Raw genomic sequence first — 16,884 nt, 5'->3', positions numbered from 1 at the left:
CAGACAGCTTACAGTTTAGATATTTATAAAAAAAAAATCCTCGGATTTTCTTCTAATTCTTACCGTCACACTTTTTTTTTCAATACACATAATGGGTGTTTTGCTTATAAAGGGTTTCAGTTCACATTCTGACTATAGATATTTATCCAGACATTGTCCTGCAGTGCAGCAAACAGCAAGCTCTGCCACGTTAGAGTATAAAGCTGCCCTTAAGCAGAGGGGCAAAGACACTTGAAGAGATTCATGCTTTTACCTTTGACTGTAACTTGAAATGGTTTCTCTGCCATTCCCGCCACTGTCTGCACGCTGCAGACCCATGTTCCTGTATCACGGGGCTGGATTCGATTAATTGTGAACATGGCTTCGGAGCGATTGCTGGTAACAATCAGGGCAGGCTGAAATGACAAAAGACATACAGGGCCCGAAAAATGTGGGCATTTAGGAATATTCCCATGACTCTTTCTCATAATTTAGGAACTCATCTAGAGTTTAGTGATATCAATGGAAAGGGTCTACAATGGTAAATTCCATAGTTTTATATGTGCTCCAGTTCATGAGTTCATGAGGTATCTCAGAATATTGAAATTTCACATTATGCTTGAGAAACATAGTGTGCATTAGCTACAGATAAAGTCAATATGAACATTAGAAATAGTAGGAAGCAATTTATTTGGAGCCTACCCTTAGGACAGTTCCATCTTGCTTCAAAAGTTTAAATTCTTCAGATTTAGGAAGTGGCATCCCCGTTGCTATGCAAAAAGGCTTGAACTCGACACCAGAATTGAGTTCTACAGGATCTAGTAAGTTTTCTATCTGAGGTGAAAGATCTGCTGAACCTAGGGAAGATATATAGTATTTTAATGTCAGCCTTCAAAGACAACTTTAAAAAGGCAGCACCAAAACAGGTTTAGGTGTACAATGAGCACAGGCAGCAGAGGTCAGTGGTTCTCCCACCATCCATGTGGGCATACGCAAGGATCACGTTTACCAAAGCCAGCACTGTTACATCAATGTAAATGTCATGTGAGAAGGAACAAGCCCTGTGTCCACTCTTCTTTCTCTTCCTCCCCTCCCCTTCCCTCCCCTCCTCTCCCCTCTCTCTCTTGCTGGCACTGTAAGCACAGAGAGCCTAGCTGTGGCAAAATCATGCACACATTTTGTACTGGATGTACAGTATCTGTTTGCTCTCCATTTTGTCTGTTTACAAGAGCGGTCAGATCACAATAGTATAGTTTGGCTGGTTTGATCATGGTCTTCTTTCTCTGCTTGTTTTGCATTTAAAATCTTTCACAGGTTAACAGTGGGTTTGTCACTTTATTTGTCAAGCAGAAATAATAGATGCTGAGTGCATCTTATAAAATATTGTGTGTAAACCTTGTCTGAATCCAAAGAGAGTCTGAATGAAATGTATTCAGCTTTGGAAGCTTAAGTCTCAGAGAGACAGAGCTGTTCTAAATTCTGACCTTGTCTTGGTGTCTGTCATCAGTTTCAGATCACGAGGCACGTGGTATAGGAGTGTGTACAGGTGAATAAGAGGTAGGTAATGGTAAAGGATCATGAGCCTATCCAAAAGCTGATCATGCAGGTAGGATGTACAGCTTCTGTCAGTCATTGATATTAAGGTCAGTGTCAAATCGTCTAGACTGAGTTTTGCAAATCTACCTCTAGTGAAAGCAAAATCAGATGAAATGAGGCATACCGGCCTGCTAAATGCAGCATACAGGGCAAAGGCTTAAAAACACTGCATTGCAATAACATTATTGCAATGTACAGAAGTGCCTGGGCCCCTGGAATGTGATTGACAGAGCAAGGATACCAGCCCGGGGTGGAAATGTTGTACCAGCATGATCTGTTTCAGTTACACTGGGAAAAGCCATTTACTACCGTGTTACCTTGCTTTACCTTCTTTTTCACATTGCAGACCATGCCATCCGAGGGAGCAGATGCAGCCCTTAAATCTGTCACATGTCCCTCGATTGTGACAATTACATTTGAGTTTGCAATCCGACCCATAAAAACCAGGTTTGCATTCTGCAAGTACATATGTTTCCAGTTAGTGTAAAGGTACTAGAGAATGTCTTCCATTAGTTTTCAATCATCTCATGCGTCAATTCTCCAGTAGAGTTTAGTTCCCTTGGTTAGCTTTAGTTTGAAATTCTATGTATTAGCACCAAATCATCGACATAGCATCCTGAGAACACACTAACATCAAAAAAGAAGAGCATATGTGTATCCATGCCTGTCATTTGTAGACTAACGTTTCCAACGTGGAAACGTCTTCAATCTCCACTGTTTTTTCACTTGCACTGTGGCAGTGTCCAAAGGCTTCATCAGAGTTATGTCACCATTGAACAAGATGACCCATATTCATAAAGGAAGATGTGCTTTGTGTCCCAAAGAGATTGCAGTTTAATTGAAATGAACAAGGCTGATTATGCTCAGTATTGCTTAGCAATGGATGTACATGGAACTGCAGCTATTGGAGGATTTTTAACGTCTCAGTAGCACATCAATTAATTTTGCAGAATAATTTGAATAGTTTTCAGCTTTACTGTGTCCTTCTTCTGACAGTCTGGCATGGTCCTCTGAGATGGGTAAATATTATTATCCCTCTTTAACAGAATGTAACCCCCCCCCCCCCCCCCGTCTTTTACTCTCCTCTGTTAGTTCCCTTCTATATTTCCCATGTGCAGCACACTAAGGATTCTTCACCATTCCTCATATCCTTTACCTTTATCACATTCCAGTCCCATCCATCCTGTTGCACAAGAGCAACCATATGGATCTGGTAGACAGAACATGTAGTTTCTGCAGCCATAGTTTTCTTTACAGCTCTCTTCACATGTTTTGCCAAATGTATTGGCTCCACAAGCTGTTGAAGGGAGAGAGGGAAAGAGTAGCCCCAACGCATTAAGTCCATAAAAGAGCTAATGCTTCTAGACAACAGAAAACATGAATTAAAATAAAAAATAGCATTTTTACCCTTCGGATACCAGATACATTAACATCCATAGCAACTTAAGCCACAGCTGCACTAACGGGTAAATTTGGGCAGCAGAAACAAACGTCACTTTCTGCCATGTGAGGATCCATCAGCAAAGCACCCATTGCTTTGGATATGTGGGGACAGAGCTTCAGCAATAAACCATCTTTATAAGTCTTTTTAATATAAAGTGGACAAACAGTGCCATGAAAATCAAATATTCTTCTTAGAGGCCAGTACATATGAAACTTCCAAGCTCAAGATTTTGCTTTTCTGATATGATCAGTGCTTCATTAGTAGCAGATGTCAGCTGTTCACATTACATGTCGTATTAGTTCAGATGTCAACCATTCCAATAGCTTAGCTCTAGTATTTACAGCATTGCAATTCAGTTAAAATATTAGGATACATATTTAGCATTGGACCCAAAATGTGCTTGGAGAAATCAGATTAATGGTGTAATTATTTCAGAATCCAAACTAATTGTCACAGATACACACACACACACAGAGACACGTACTGTTGATATGCCCTTACAAAGACAAATCACCCTGTGAGCATGTTAGCAGCTTGTTCAGAAGTAGCTGGGGAATCTGTAGTGCAGGGCTTCATTTCCCAGTGCCAGTGTATCCTTAAGATCATATTTTGTTGTCAGTCAGTAGCTGTGAGCACACTGAATTTCAGGGTAATCATGTAACAGCCCAGGTTGGAAGGGACCCCTACAGATCATCTGTTCTGGCATCTCGTGGGAAGGGGAGCCTGGATGAGATTACCTAGCACACTTTCCAAGTGCATATTGATCAAGGAGAGTTGGAAACATTCATCTTCCCTGGCAATATAATCTCTACTAGGAGAAGAGAGGGCAAAGGTAAATCACAACTTCGAGAACAACCTTACTAATTCAGGGTTCATCTCGCCCAACACTGTCTTGTCTCCTGCATCAACAGTTAAGGCTATAGCTATGAAGAGCAGTCCAAAGCTACTCCATTTGATGCTTCCCTCAATAATCTGCCAACTTCTGCCACTGAGAACAAATAAATAAGAAATCTGTGAAAATAATATTTGCTTACCTTTCTCACATGTTTTTCCCATAAAACCTGGAGGACAGATGCATTCCCCAGTATCTTCATGACAAATGCCATTGTTTGTGCAGGAAGGGCAGTGGGAGCTACAGGAAGGGCCCCATTTCTGAGCTTCACATCCTTTTATGCAAAAATATAATGACATATTTGTTGTCTTCTTATTAAGTAACCAATCAACCAGTAAAATTCTTTTTAATTAAGACGAACAGTAAATACATAAAAAATATGGTCCATATGGACCTGCCAAAATCCCAGCCAACTGACCTAGTGTAAGGAATCACTTTTTTCATTGTGGAAGTGCCTCTATTTCTGGAGCAGAACTGCTGCGTAGTATGCAACTACTGTGTAACATCTTCAAGGAAGGATCTGAAAGTCTTCCATTTTTGAAACTAGATATAGATTTTTTTAGTTTGGAAGAGTAAGTTTGGAAGTTGACAGATGTTATATTTAAGATTTCTATTCTTGTAGCAGTAATCCGAGACCTACAAAAGGTCCAGGCTTCACCTGGAGCTGACTGTACTGGTAATAAGCCAGCAGGACCAAGCTTGTCATCGCTGGCATTGTTCCAGCATTTGGCAAGTCATGACTTTTTTCTGTAAAAATATTTTTCTTGAAAGTTCATTAGACTGGGTTCACATCACATCTGTTGTATCTTTACTGTCTTTACTGGGTCTTTATAAGAAGGATCAATCAACTGGTGACCTGTTTCTGGAATAAATGGACTAAGAGCAATTGGTTGTTTTAATGCCAGTAATGATTTTCTTTCCCACTTTATAACTTAAAAAATTACTGCTACCATTAATCCTGCCAGAGAGATTTCTGATACTCATTTCTTAGAAGCAGACCTCAAGCTCTAAACACATAAGTATGACTTCATCATGCAAATACCTTATCTATTCCTACAAGATGCAAAATTCTCTGAGCTGCTTTTGAAATCAGTGGGAGCTGAGAGGGCTTAATAATTTTCAGTATTCGATTTATAACAAAGTTTCTTACATCACAGAAACTGACCTTCACGACTTCTTATAGCGTAAATCTAGGACTGAGAAGGCAATAAACTGGAAGTCTCTTTATTGCCTGAGGTAGGCTCACTAAAACTGAGTAATACAGACTTGGATAAGCTTTTTCAGATTTCAGCAAGCATTTAATGAATCAACATGGCACTTGGAGCTCTGTCTTCTTCTCCCACTGTGAAATTGTTACATGCAAAAAAAAGCTTGCTAAAAATCATCAGCCTGTGTCTATAATGCTAATTCAAAGAAAGACAGGACATGTGTTTGAGCAGTAACACGTAATCATCCGCTCTCTTTATTGATAGTGCGCTCCCTACCACTGTCCCAGACTATGCCCTGGGAGTTTTCCCAGTGGGCAGGATGGGCAAGACAAAAACGTATTTCAAGGCAGGGGGCAGAATTTCTGGGTAAGTCTTCAGCTGTGCAGCTTGGTACTAGAGTAGAGAACAGATCTTGGACCATTTTCTTTAGAAAGGTGGCAATAGCTTCAAAATCCAAATTTGGGGCATTATATTCATTCATTTGTGACTCCTGGAAGTATCCCTTGAATGTTAGCAAGTAAAATACATTTTACCGTCAGAAACATTTTCTCCATATAGATATTTGAACAACTGTTTGTTTTCACATATCGGTTTTATATTTCTATCCAAATTAATAGAATATAATTTCATTTATAGCTGATGAAAATGGACATAGCAGCATAAGCTACAAGACATGTACAATACTTAATGGAAAGTATCTGCCTCCATTGTTAACTGGTCCTGTCATCCACTGGGGGGTAAACCTTAGGAGCTAACTAAGGCTGGGGGGGTAGTTTGTGAAATTACAATAACGTGTGCTAAAGATGAGAAATCTTAGGATAAATGGCATTTGGATATAGTCCACCATAGAGAACAGAGATATTTGAAAACTCCTATTTCGTGAGACCCACACCTCTTATTCATGGGAGACCCAGTGCTACCGTCTTTGTTCGTGCTTATTTGGTGTTTGAAAAGCTGAGAGGCTGAGAAAAGAGCTAGCTGTCCTGGCAGTAGCTAAGATGAATTCAACCTAAATCTGATTTTTTTCTCTGTCAGCTGATTAAATCAGTACCAGCTTGTACCAAAGATCCTTGGGAAAAAATTTTTTCTGACATAATCTGATGGCATCTTATGCCAAGAAAGATTTTGGCCCTTATTTGGGCACAGTATAAGTTTCATTTCAGATTCATTACAACTTTAAACAATTAATCGTCAGCACACATTAATGGAACTTACGTCTTACAATAAGCCTTGTGTAAGCAGAAGTAAAGAGGTTTCCTCCTATGTATCTGGCAGAGTAAACCCCTGCGTCCTGTGGTTGAACTTGAGGATAGGAGACTTCCAGCTCCCCCGGTACTTCATGCCTGGGCACAGAGTGGATGAAGGAACCTGGGGAAGAAGCACACGGATACAACAGACAGAAGCCATTCACTCTCTACAGACAGAAGTGAGTTTGCATTGATTACTGAGGAAGGACAGCTGGAATGAACGAAGGAGCAGAATCTGTTTATCAGTTATGAATTTGCTGACAGCTCTTTAGCTATAGTAGTTTTTGGTAACTGGAGAATTGCAAGAAGAAAGGAAGCCAAACCTTGAGGAGATTTAGTAGATGAATGGGACAAACAACTTTGAGTTCAACGTTGCCTTACAGGAATGTTGCTAAGAGTCTAGTGGTTAAAGCTGTTCATTGTGTTTCTTGGCCCTTCCTGAAGTGAGGGGTGACCATCTGTAAGGACTCTAGCGTGGCTGGAAGGACTCATAGAAAATGCCAGCCAGGTCCTATTTCATCTGATTAGCACAAAGATTTACTTAGCAGACCAAAGCAGGAAGAACACAGCACAGCTTTATCTTTTCTTCGCAGACTTAACATGTTTCTGTCTCTTCTGTTTTTTTCACCAAGGGAGCTTATCTATGTTATTTTAGGTTTGCTGTAGTTGGTCATACATGCTTGCTAGGTAGGGAAATAGCATTTGGTCTTCTCCCATCCCCCTGGATCACCATGTAACAGCGTTTGAACATTGGTTGTTGTCAAAGAGAAGCTGCATCCAGTGGCCTTCAGGACCCCCTTCCACTCCAATCTGTTAGAGCAAGGCTGCTATGGTCGGCAAGTGCCAGGTCCAGCCAGCTGTCACCAAAACACACATGCACATGCTCACACACACAGTACGGACAAAGCCACCCACCAACAGGCCCACACAGAAGAGCTATGCATTTACAGGTACATGTGTGCACACAGGACTCACGTACACGTGAGTAACCCAGACAGCCCAACCCTTGCCAGCTGGTCAGGCTTGCTAGCAGATCTCATACACTCAGACACCCAGAAAGGGGTCTTAGCTGGCCTGGGCCTACAGTCTCTCTAATAGCTGGCTCTCAGACCTCTTATCCGACTCACCGGTTAGCCTGGCTTAAAGTTTGCTGGTGTCACACACATTTACACACACGCACACAGGTCCCTGTCGTAACTGGCATTAGACAATCTCTACGGTTGCTGGCCCCAGAGAAGCCCCTTTGACCCCTGGCATGTGTTTCCAGTTACCAGGACTCAAACCTCTTGTGCCTTCTAGTCTGGCCTGAGGGTCACTAGCAGATTATACATACACGTACCAGGTGGAGGACACAATTATGTTGAAGAATCATTAAGAAAGGAGTTTAATAAGATTGGTCCAACTGTAGTGAAGAGCTTGGCCAGACCAGTGGCACTTTTTGCCTGCCTTGCACTCCATTTTCTCATGCTTCTTCCTTTCCCATTACTTTAACCCCTCCCATTCTTGTGTTTGGCTCTTTCTCTAAATATGCCATTATTTCACACGTGCTCACAGTCCCCCTCAGTCATGCCATAAGTTTTCTCTTTCCCCCTGAGACCCACAATAATCCTGCTCCCTGCTTCTTATACCTACAAAGCTCTGGCTGAAGCTGCTCAGGTCTTTGTGTTGTTCCTTCAGAGGCTCCCAGAACCTGGAGAGCTCTGCACTTTGATGTTTTCTCTATCATCTGCTACTCCTTAGGGCTTATGTGTCTGTCTATTTTTTACTTCTCTTGTTTCTTGTCTTAGTCTTTTATGCTGAATGGCTATTAACCAGATGATGCTCCCACAAATTTAATGTCCTTACCTCCTACACCCCCTTACAGTTACAGTGATAATGAAACAACTTTTTTTCACTTTGCTGAAATAATTTAGAATGTAAACAGTGTCAGGCAGGGCCTTTACTGTCTGTGATCATACATACTATCGTATTATCAATTTGACCATAGTCAAATTTCAGACAGCCTAGAAACATAAAACTTTGCAGAGAATCATAATCAAAACAGCAAAAAGATCTTGAGTCAGTTTAGTCCATGGCAACACATAACAGTTCTTCAAAAAAGAGCAAAGAATAAAAGGGATTAGTTCTGAAACTGGGGGGCTTTTTTTTGCATACCGTTTGAGTTACAAGCTGCAGAACAAACTTGGCAGCAAAGTATTAAGCAAGCTTTATGTTCACGGTCTGTCAGCAAGTTTCAGTTTTTGAGGTTTGTTTTACAAGATGGCACATGTTATTCCAATGTCTTAAAGCAATCTTACTTAGCAGAACAGTTTCATTCTCTAGACAGCCCTTGTGAAGGTCTGCAAGGAGGAAACAGTACTTTAAATGACTGAAGTGAAAGACTGCAACAGTTAAATATAACAGTACAAGTATTTTCCCTTCTTTGCCAGCTGCTGCGTCAGGAATCCTCAGGGATGCTATTTCAGCTGCAATCTCAGGTGGAGAACTTGACCTACTGTCCAGAGACATGGTTAATTTGAGGCTTTTTGCCAAATTTCCAGTTGGAATCCCAGCTAAGGCAGCACCATAATGTAAGCACTCCTGCTCCGACATATCGGCTGGTTCCTGTATAAGATGTCTTGTGTGTATGATGTCTTGTGTGTATGTACGTCTTGTATGGCAGGAGATCACAAAATTTCCCTGGGGACCCTGAAAGGACAAGTGATGGCAAACTTTCTCCACTGCACACTGCCATAGCTGAATCCCTGAAGAGCAAAGAAACAGGTCTTCAAGGAACTTGGCTTTGCATATTGCCTTTTTAAAAGATGTCTTTTGGTTATTTTTCTCTTCCAGCCTGTGGAGAAGTGCTCCAGCCATTCAATGACTGGGGTTTCCCCCCTGCATGCATGCTTTTGCAGTGTGCTGAAACTTCCTTACCTCATCCTGCTCTGTTTACTCCATGTTTTCTGGTAGCTCACTGTACTGTAAGCTAGACTATCAGTAGACAAAGATGGAGCAGTAGTACATCATGTGTGCTTTTGACAACTGTAGTTTGTTGGGGTCTAACATTCTGACTAAGTATGAAAACACTGTGAGTTTTAGTGACCAATATTTTCCTACATTTCTACAGGAGGCAGATAGCAAACTGCACGTGCTTCCAAGTGTCAAGCAGTAGCAACACACAGCTGAACAGCGGGTGACGAGACTTAGGTGCCACGTTAGATAGAAAAGTTGGTGTCATAAATTTTACAAACTAATTTTTGTAGTTGAATGAAATAAGGATTACGTTTTGTTGACAGTTTTGCCTTTCTAATAGCAGCTTACTAGTGCTTAATTTCTTAGCCTGAAGAACATCATAGAATCTAAATAGCCTCTAAAAGCCATTTGAAGAAGGGAAGGTACGCACTTGAAAAGCAGTAGAAATGCAAAGAAAGATGCAGCAATGAGGCCTTCACAGTGGCTTAGCAAAAAAAAAAAAAGATGCTAAAATTAGCCAGGCAAATATATGAGGGCAGATAGAAGGAAATCCAAAATGAAAATGAGAAACAAAGCAAAGGTATAAACAGAGAATTTGGTATTCTGGTAGAAGAGAAACAGGTCAGCTCAATACATTGGTTATGGCAAATGGCTCCTTTAGGGAACATTAAATGCATGAGGAATTACTTCTGCTCCAGTTGCACAGCATGGGCATCATCAGCAATCACTTTAAAACCGTTACATGGCATTTGGCTAAGACGATAGCAGGAAGAGAAAAGACAAGAGAGAAAGGTTAATTACCATTTTTGTAGATCACTGCATCTTCCTCTTTTGCTGCCATTCTGATGAAGGAAATATTCACATGCTCTCCCTTATTTGCTGTAACAGTTAGTGCCACCGGGTGGAATGAGGCTGAAAACAGAAAAGGACAGAATTATGGCATAAATAGCAGCAGTTGTTGTCTCTATCTGGTCTCTGGGACGAAAGCTGATCATGGTTTATAGCATGACCCTGACTCAGATTTTGACATTTAAATTTCTTTAGGACACACACTGACTCCTTATCGCCAGCAACGTCAACTCTATATTTTGGGAGAGACAAAGGACTCACCTATACCCTGAAAAAACAGACTGCTACTAGAAACAGGGGCATGAAATAAAAAAAATAAAAATAAAAAAAAAAAAAGGCTTTTGGCTGAGTAACTGGAAACACTCCCTGACTAGGAGCTCCAACTGGCTGTAAAACACTTTCCCAAGTTTCTTCATCCCCTGAAACATTTTTAAAGCAGACTGCATAAAGTACTGGAAAACGTATTGTAGGGAACAAACTGGCATTGGCAACCAAATACCCTGAGTGACTCAGTTCTCTTCTGTTTGAGCTTTATGATGCAGAACAGTCAAGGTAGTTCAGGAGACCACAGTCATGCAGGGTCTGGGGGAGATGTGGTACAACAGAGTGGGTCTGTGCTTGTGTTAGTTCACCATGCTCCCTGTAAGTACCCAGAGTGTTGGCTTGCACTAAGAGCAAAAGAAAAAAAAAACAACTATTGACAGCCAGTGGTAATTTTACTAAAATATACTCATCTGAAAATGTGGCTTAATTAAAATAAAAATTCTGTGGGAGGAACTGTCTAGATCGGTGATATTTTTCAATTTTCCAGTTGGGAAATTGAAATTCATTTTCCTGCTTAAACAGAAAAGTACTTTTATAAGATTGTTTATAGCTCTTGATTTTAGGAAAAGAAGAAAGTAGTAGATAGAGGTATTTTCACAATTTTTTTTCATTTTCTTTATCATTAATAGTGGGAAAAAAGATCAGAAGGTAATTAGGGAAGGGACAGAAAAATCTCAAGAAATATTACTCTTTGAAACCAGTGAAATGATAATTTAAATTGCAACATTACTTTGAAACAACTTTGAAGTTAAAGACACTTCCTTTCCTTTAGTTAGAAAATTCCGAGGGAAAGCTGTGAAGTTCTTTGAGGACAAATTCATGCTTTCTGACCATTTTTATCTTGGAGTTTTTATGCCATACTGTCATTGATACGTCATACGGCAAAAAAATTACAGAAACTCTTCTAAAATTAGGCAAACTTAACTTCCAAACTATTCAACTCGTTATCTGAGTGAGAAAGTCACACCTTTTTATTTTCCCTTCTAAATCACCCAGGGTAGTGAGGCATTGATTTTCACCAGTCCCTTTTCTTTTTCTGTTTTTGAGGCTCTCTAGCCCTAGAGTAGAAGTTCCTCTTGGGTAAGTCCATCCTGCATCTTGTTTTTGTTCAGCTCCTGGGAGCTTGGTTCTGTTGCCACCCACCTGCCTGCCCAGCAAGGTGAACGGGACCTTTCCACCAGAAAGACCCACCTGCTCAGATGGAAGGAATCCTTGAAGAGCCATTCATGCTCATAGTCGTTTCTGCATTTTCACAGGTTCCATTTCTATTAAAGTCACACTTATTTCACAGGGAATATTGTGTTTAAGGAACACATACACAAATTAGTATGAATGTTAGACAACTTATTCATAAAAAAATTCATTTATCTATCTATACTCATGCTTCTTTTTTTCAGTTCGTTTTTAGAAAACTGTCAATAAAGTATACTTTGGTTCATACCAATGGTGGCAGAAAACAAATTTGAAGGCTGTGGTTGAAATTTGGTGGCAAAGGAATACACAGAGATAGGGTCAGAAAGCAGAGAAAAAAATTATGAACTAACTTCATGTTATATCATATATATAATAGAGCTGTGAAAAACTAGCAGAGCAGATAGATGCTACATCAAAGTTTGTACGAGGCTGAAACCATGTTAGTATCTCCAAAATACGATTTTGTAAAATCTGAGGGGGAAAATGCAATATTTGAGGAAAGAACATTTTAATACTTCCATTTCAGATGGCATTTTAACTAAAAATCAAATTTTTTGTATTATGTTATGTGATGTAAAGAAAGAAAATTTGAGTAAAATTATCGATTATCATTTTATCAATCCAAGCCAACCTCTGTCCCAGAATTTTATTTCCTTGAGAATTTTAATGTTTTATTTCTGATTGGAAATAAGACAATTATTGAAAACTCACAATGTCTGCAGAATGGCCTTTCCATCCCCTGTGCAGTTCTAGTGTTTATGCTCTGAGCCTCTGCCACATGTTTTCATTCCTTTGTAAGTGCTATCCAGTTGATTTCAGCAGGACTTTTCCGGCACTAAGCACGTGTATGGGAATCTGCTGAGCATTTGCCATGTTACCTACACACTCGTATCTGAACTTATGTCTTAGAGAAACAGAGATTTCTAATATAGAATAATGGAATAAGATCTCGTTAGAAACAGGCAAACAAAAACTGAAAGCAGTCCCAACTTACTGTCAGCTCCCGACTTAGAAGTTATTTATGAATAACAAATGCATGGTGGAAATCATGATCTATTTAGGAAAAGAAAATTCAACAACTTTCCCCAAAATGAATTGCTAGTTATAAATGATCCTAAGTGGTTTAGTTGAAGTGTTTTTTGAACCAAATTTAGTGAGGCATTACTACATTGTTTTAACAAGATATTAGACTTTTGTATTCCCATTTTCTTTTCTTTGTATGTTGTTTAGCTTAACCACAAGACTTTTTCTTCAGAGTATGGTTGCAATGGAAAGGCATCCACACTCCCTGGTGGGCTCAGTTCCAACGTATTTTTAGATTGTGACTTGTATTTCATGATTTCACATCTCGAGTGTGCCAATTCCTTATAGAGACATAATGAACTGAGTTGCGGGGCAAGTGCCATAATACTCTGTTGCCAGCATTGCCATTATTGTCCCTTTGCCCACTCTAGAGAGTTTCTGTGGGGGAAACTCAATATTGTATATGAAAATACACATTTATTGTGTAGAGAAATTGCATAAATTATATTTGACTTGATGCACAACAGGCTATGTAGTGTTCTGTATTAGATATGTGTGCTGTATTCAGTATAAGCATCACTCTCTATACACATATAAAGCATAATCTATTCCCTCTCATTGCGTGTGTGAATATTACTTATGCAACCATAATGCTAAAATATAAAGAATTCAGAAGAATGGGCTTGTTACTTTCAGAATGGCACATCTGTAGAGTAAAATAGAAAAATGAACCTGTTATCTTTACATATTACTCAGCAAAAATCTTCACTGTATCTGCATATCTGATAATAGGTACATAATCAGGCAGATGAGAGTTCCCACTAAAGTCAGTGTGGCTACCCAAATGACTAACACTTAGTGGGTGTTTCACCAACTTCTTGCCCTGAGGCTGCAAAACATTGGCTGGATTTTCGGAAGTGCTGCTCCTTCCCGTGCCTTTTGTGTCCTCAATGGGAAACTGCACATTTCAACTCTTGCTCAATATTTGGTGTTGAAAAGCACACTCTGTCTTTAAAAATTATCCAGACAACAACAGTAAAGGGGAAAAAAGGCTTGTTTTCCAACTACAGATGCTTTGCCAAACCTCACAGTCCTTCACTGACCTCTTCTTCCTCTTTCTGTGCACTTTAATATCTTTGAGAATTTGTGTCGCGCCTCTTTCTCACCCAGCTAACCTGATTACATTATATGCCTTCACCGACAAATTGTTGTTAGTGCAAATTTCGTGAGTGAAAGCTTTTGCAGAGAAAATCTGAGAAATGCATTCAAACCCAGAAATGATTCAAGGAAACCTGCCTACTGCTGGCGTGAATGTTGTGTTATTTCTGGTTAGAACAACTACTGTCACATAGGAAGCTCTCAAAGTTTGATTACTTTAAATTCTCTGCTTTTAGGTCCACAGATACCAAGTGCAAAAAACTGATTGATTCAGAAGATGCTCTTCCACCCGTGGAGGCTGTTCTGCAGGACAGCCAGAGATGTGCTCAGCTCGCTGGCATGCTGCCACAGGCAGGGTCACATTGGCTTTGAACGGACTGTTATCTTATCTCCTCCTCATTGCAGCCTCCTTTGAAACAAGGGAGTTGTCACCCTGCATCTGCAGAGCTTTCTTGATGACCCACCCAACCCTTCAAAGACCGCATTTGGTCAGAGAAAACATAAGCCAAAGAAAAATACACTTGTCCTGCCCACCTTTCTTCTAACGTTCCCATACTAAAAGAAATAAATAGAGATTTATAATAAAAAATAGACATTTTTCTAAATTTGCTATATAATTTTAGGAGATACCAACAATGATAATTGCTCTTACTAAAACCTTATAAAGAAAGATTAAATCTGTTGAACCTCCTCACAGACCAGCTGCCATGGCACAAAGCATTAGCAATGCAGTGAAGTCTACTAAAAGTCTGCTAAAGTTTTGAAAACTTGATTTCCTGCAGAAAATTAGCCAAAATTTCTTACACTTTTTTGTAGTTTATTGTGATCTCTGATTTGGAACTTGTCCCAGAAGCTTAATGAGGTCCAGAGACAAATGAATTTTTGCACATAAGAAAAGGTAATTTAATGACTAGAGTGCTGGACCTTGGAAACCCCACCTTCTCATCCCACCAGCTCCCTGCCATATTTGCTTTTTCTGCTATGCGTAGCCTTAAAACCAAACCCGAGTCAATAGTGAAATCCATAGTGAGTTTTTGTGAATAACCTTCTGAGGTTTTGGGAAACTTCTCTGGAGTTTCTTTCCAGTGATGAGCGGGATTGTTTGCTTTTTTCATACTGACACAGACTGTGCAGATCCAATGTTGCTGATCTGTAGTTTTACTGAACCTTAGGCAAGGTAGTTATTTTCTAGGCTCAGGTTGCACGTTTATTAAAAAAAAGGATAGCGATGTTTAGGTATCTACATCTGAGACCTATAAAGACTTTAAAATGGAAGTTTGTTTAGAAATCAGGGGTCTGAGATGTGAAAACCCAGTGCAGGAGTCACCATATGTGTTTTTTCATGGGGTCAGTGAAGCCAGTACTTACCTTATTTGCCACCTGACTTTGTGTTCCTGGCAGTAGCCAGATACAGGCAGAATTCCTACAGATGTCTGACTAACTTCCACGAGGAAATGACTAGCAGCTAGCATCGACCATTTGTCTCTGAGCTTTAGGAAAAAAAACACGGGCTTGAGGCAGGTCTGGTTTTGTTGACTCCAGAGTCTGCCTCGCCTGCTCTGGAGACGCGTTTGTGCCCATTTGTGTCAATCAGGGATAACTGCCTGTCTGCAACCAGTGACATGCACAATTCAGATCTGACCACCATACAGTACCTCCCAGCGGCATCTTCATGGTATGTATCCTTGTCACCTCATCCTTGAGTTTCCCTTCACAGTAATACGCTCCAATAGTTTCACTGGCCTGTTCCCTCTTCCACACCACTGTTTTGGCTGTGGCTCTCTTTGAATCTTCATTAACTTCCAGAGGTTCCCGGTGCTGGTTTGTCACATCTTCCTGGTCTCGGTCTATTGTGATAGACTCACGGGAACGCCATTTGGAAGTGATACAGATAAGTGATGTCTCGGAATTGCCCACCAGAGGGAATGAATTGATCAGTATGAGGTCCAGTGCCGCTTCCACTTTACCTAAGGAAAAAAGCAGCAAGTGAAAAAATTTTACTGCAGAGTTTGAGTATGTGGCCAATCAAACCACCAGATAAGCTCTTTCACCCAGAACTCAGGGTTTCTCTGGCTGGTGTCCTGCACAGCTTTTGTGCAAAATAGGAAGGCTGTAGATAGCTAATAGTAATAGCTAACTATTCTGTTACACTGGTTTGTTTTTTATGTCATGTCGGATTTGCTTTTTATGTCATGAACAGATGGATTTTGTTCTTCTCAGAAGAGGAAATAAGCCTTGCAAACTTGTGGAGTTTCTTTTAGAAGTTGTTGCAGAAGCCCAAGGAAAAACATGACTTGCAGAAGCAGATAGGTCCTTGGATAGTTAGACATGTACATAAATGCCTCAAGTATGGTGCTTTGCTGGTAACAGGCTCAGTAGGTCATAAGGTTGTCAGTTTAATAGTGTTTGGTTTATGTCCTTTATGTGGATTTAATATGTATGAATTGATGTAAAGCAGATATGTCTTTCAGTTTATAGGAGTTTGTACTACTTTGAACACTTGGAGTATTTTTTTTTTAACTGTTTCATGAATTTGGCATAATGATTTCATAATAATTTCATGTCAACCATTCAAAGGCCTTTTTTTCTCAGCTGTTTTATGAATTTGGATTAATGATTTCATAACGATTACATGTTAAACTTTCAAAGCCCTAACAGACAGAGGCAAGAACCATGGCACAAGGAAGCTTTCTCAAAAACGAGGAGCAAGCTGGGGGCACTAGTAAAACCATTTTTTATGAGGTTAGGCTTAAATCAATCTAAATGGCTCCTGTGATAATGGAACTGCCAGAAATACACGGAGATGGAAATTCTTTGAAAATGATAGATACAAGCCTAATTAAAACAGTCTCTGGCAGAGCGCTACAGATTTAGTCGTTCAAATGCACGTAGCAGGAGGGAAATACAGCTCTCCTATAATAGAAAATTTGCGAATAACAGGCGTTTCCCTTTACTTTTGAAATTCAGGGTAAGGAGAAGGGAAACAGTAACATTTTTTCCAGCTGAAACAGGAAG

At 40.0% G+C, this 16,884-nt stretch overlaps 1 protein-coding gene across 2 annotated transcripts in view; it reads right to left on the bottom strand.

Moving 5' to 3' along the window:
- TEK (TEK receptor tyrosine kinase) overlaps positions 1–16,884 on the bottom strand; it is a 42,687-nt gene that overhangs the window by 13,381 nt on the left and 12,422 nt on the right. Inside the window, exons 2-9 of one of the 2 annotated variants that reach the window (XM_082497241.1) lie at positions 15,525–15,836; positions 10,123–10,233; positions 6,335–6,487; positions 4,054–4,185; positions 2,732–2,872; positions 1,903–2,031; positions 682–836; positions 254–395 (exon numbers count right to left, since the gene is read on the bottom strand). In XM_082497241.1, coding sequence (XP_082353367.1) covers positions 254–395; positions 682–836; positions 1,903–2,031; positions 2,732–2,872; positions 4,054–4,185; positions 6,335–6,487; positions 10,123–10,233; positions 15,525–15,836 — 1,275 coding nt within the window. Of the gene's footprint in view, positions 1–253; positions 396–681; positions 837–1,902; positions 2,032–2,731; positions 2,873–4,053; positions 4,186–6,334; positions 6,488–10,122; positions 10,234–11,685; positions 11,798–15,524; positions 15,837–16,884 lie in introns of those variants that run through there. The other variant, XM_082497242.1, reaches the window with a different exon arrangement.

This window comes from Vanellus vanellus, assembly GCF_965231255.1.
Source record: "Vanellus vanellus genome assembly, chromosome: Z".
NCBI lineage: Eukaryota > Metazoa > Chordata > Aves > Charadriiformes > Charadriidae > Vanellus > Vanellus vanellus.
Note: the sequence above shows the minus strand (reverse complement) of the source record. Positions and strands in the feature narration are given on the sequence as shown.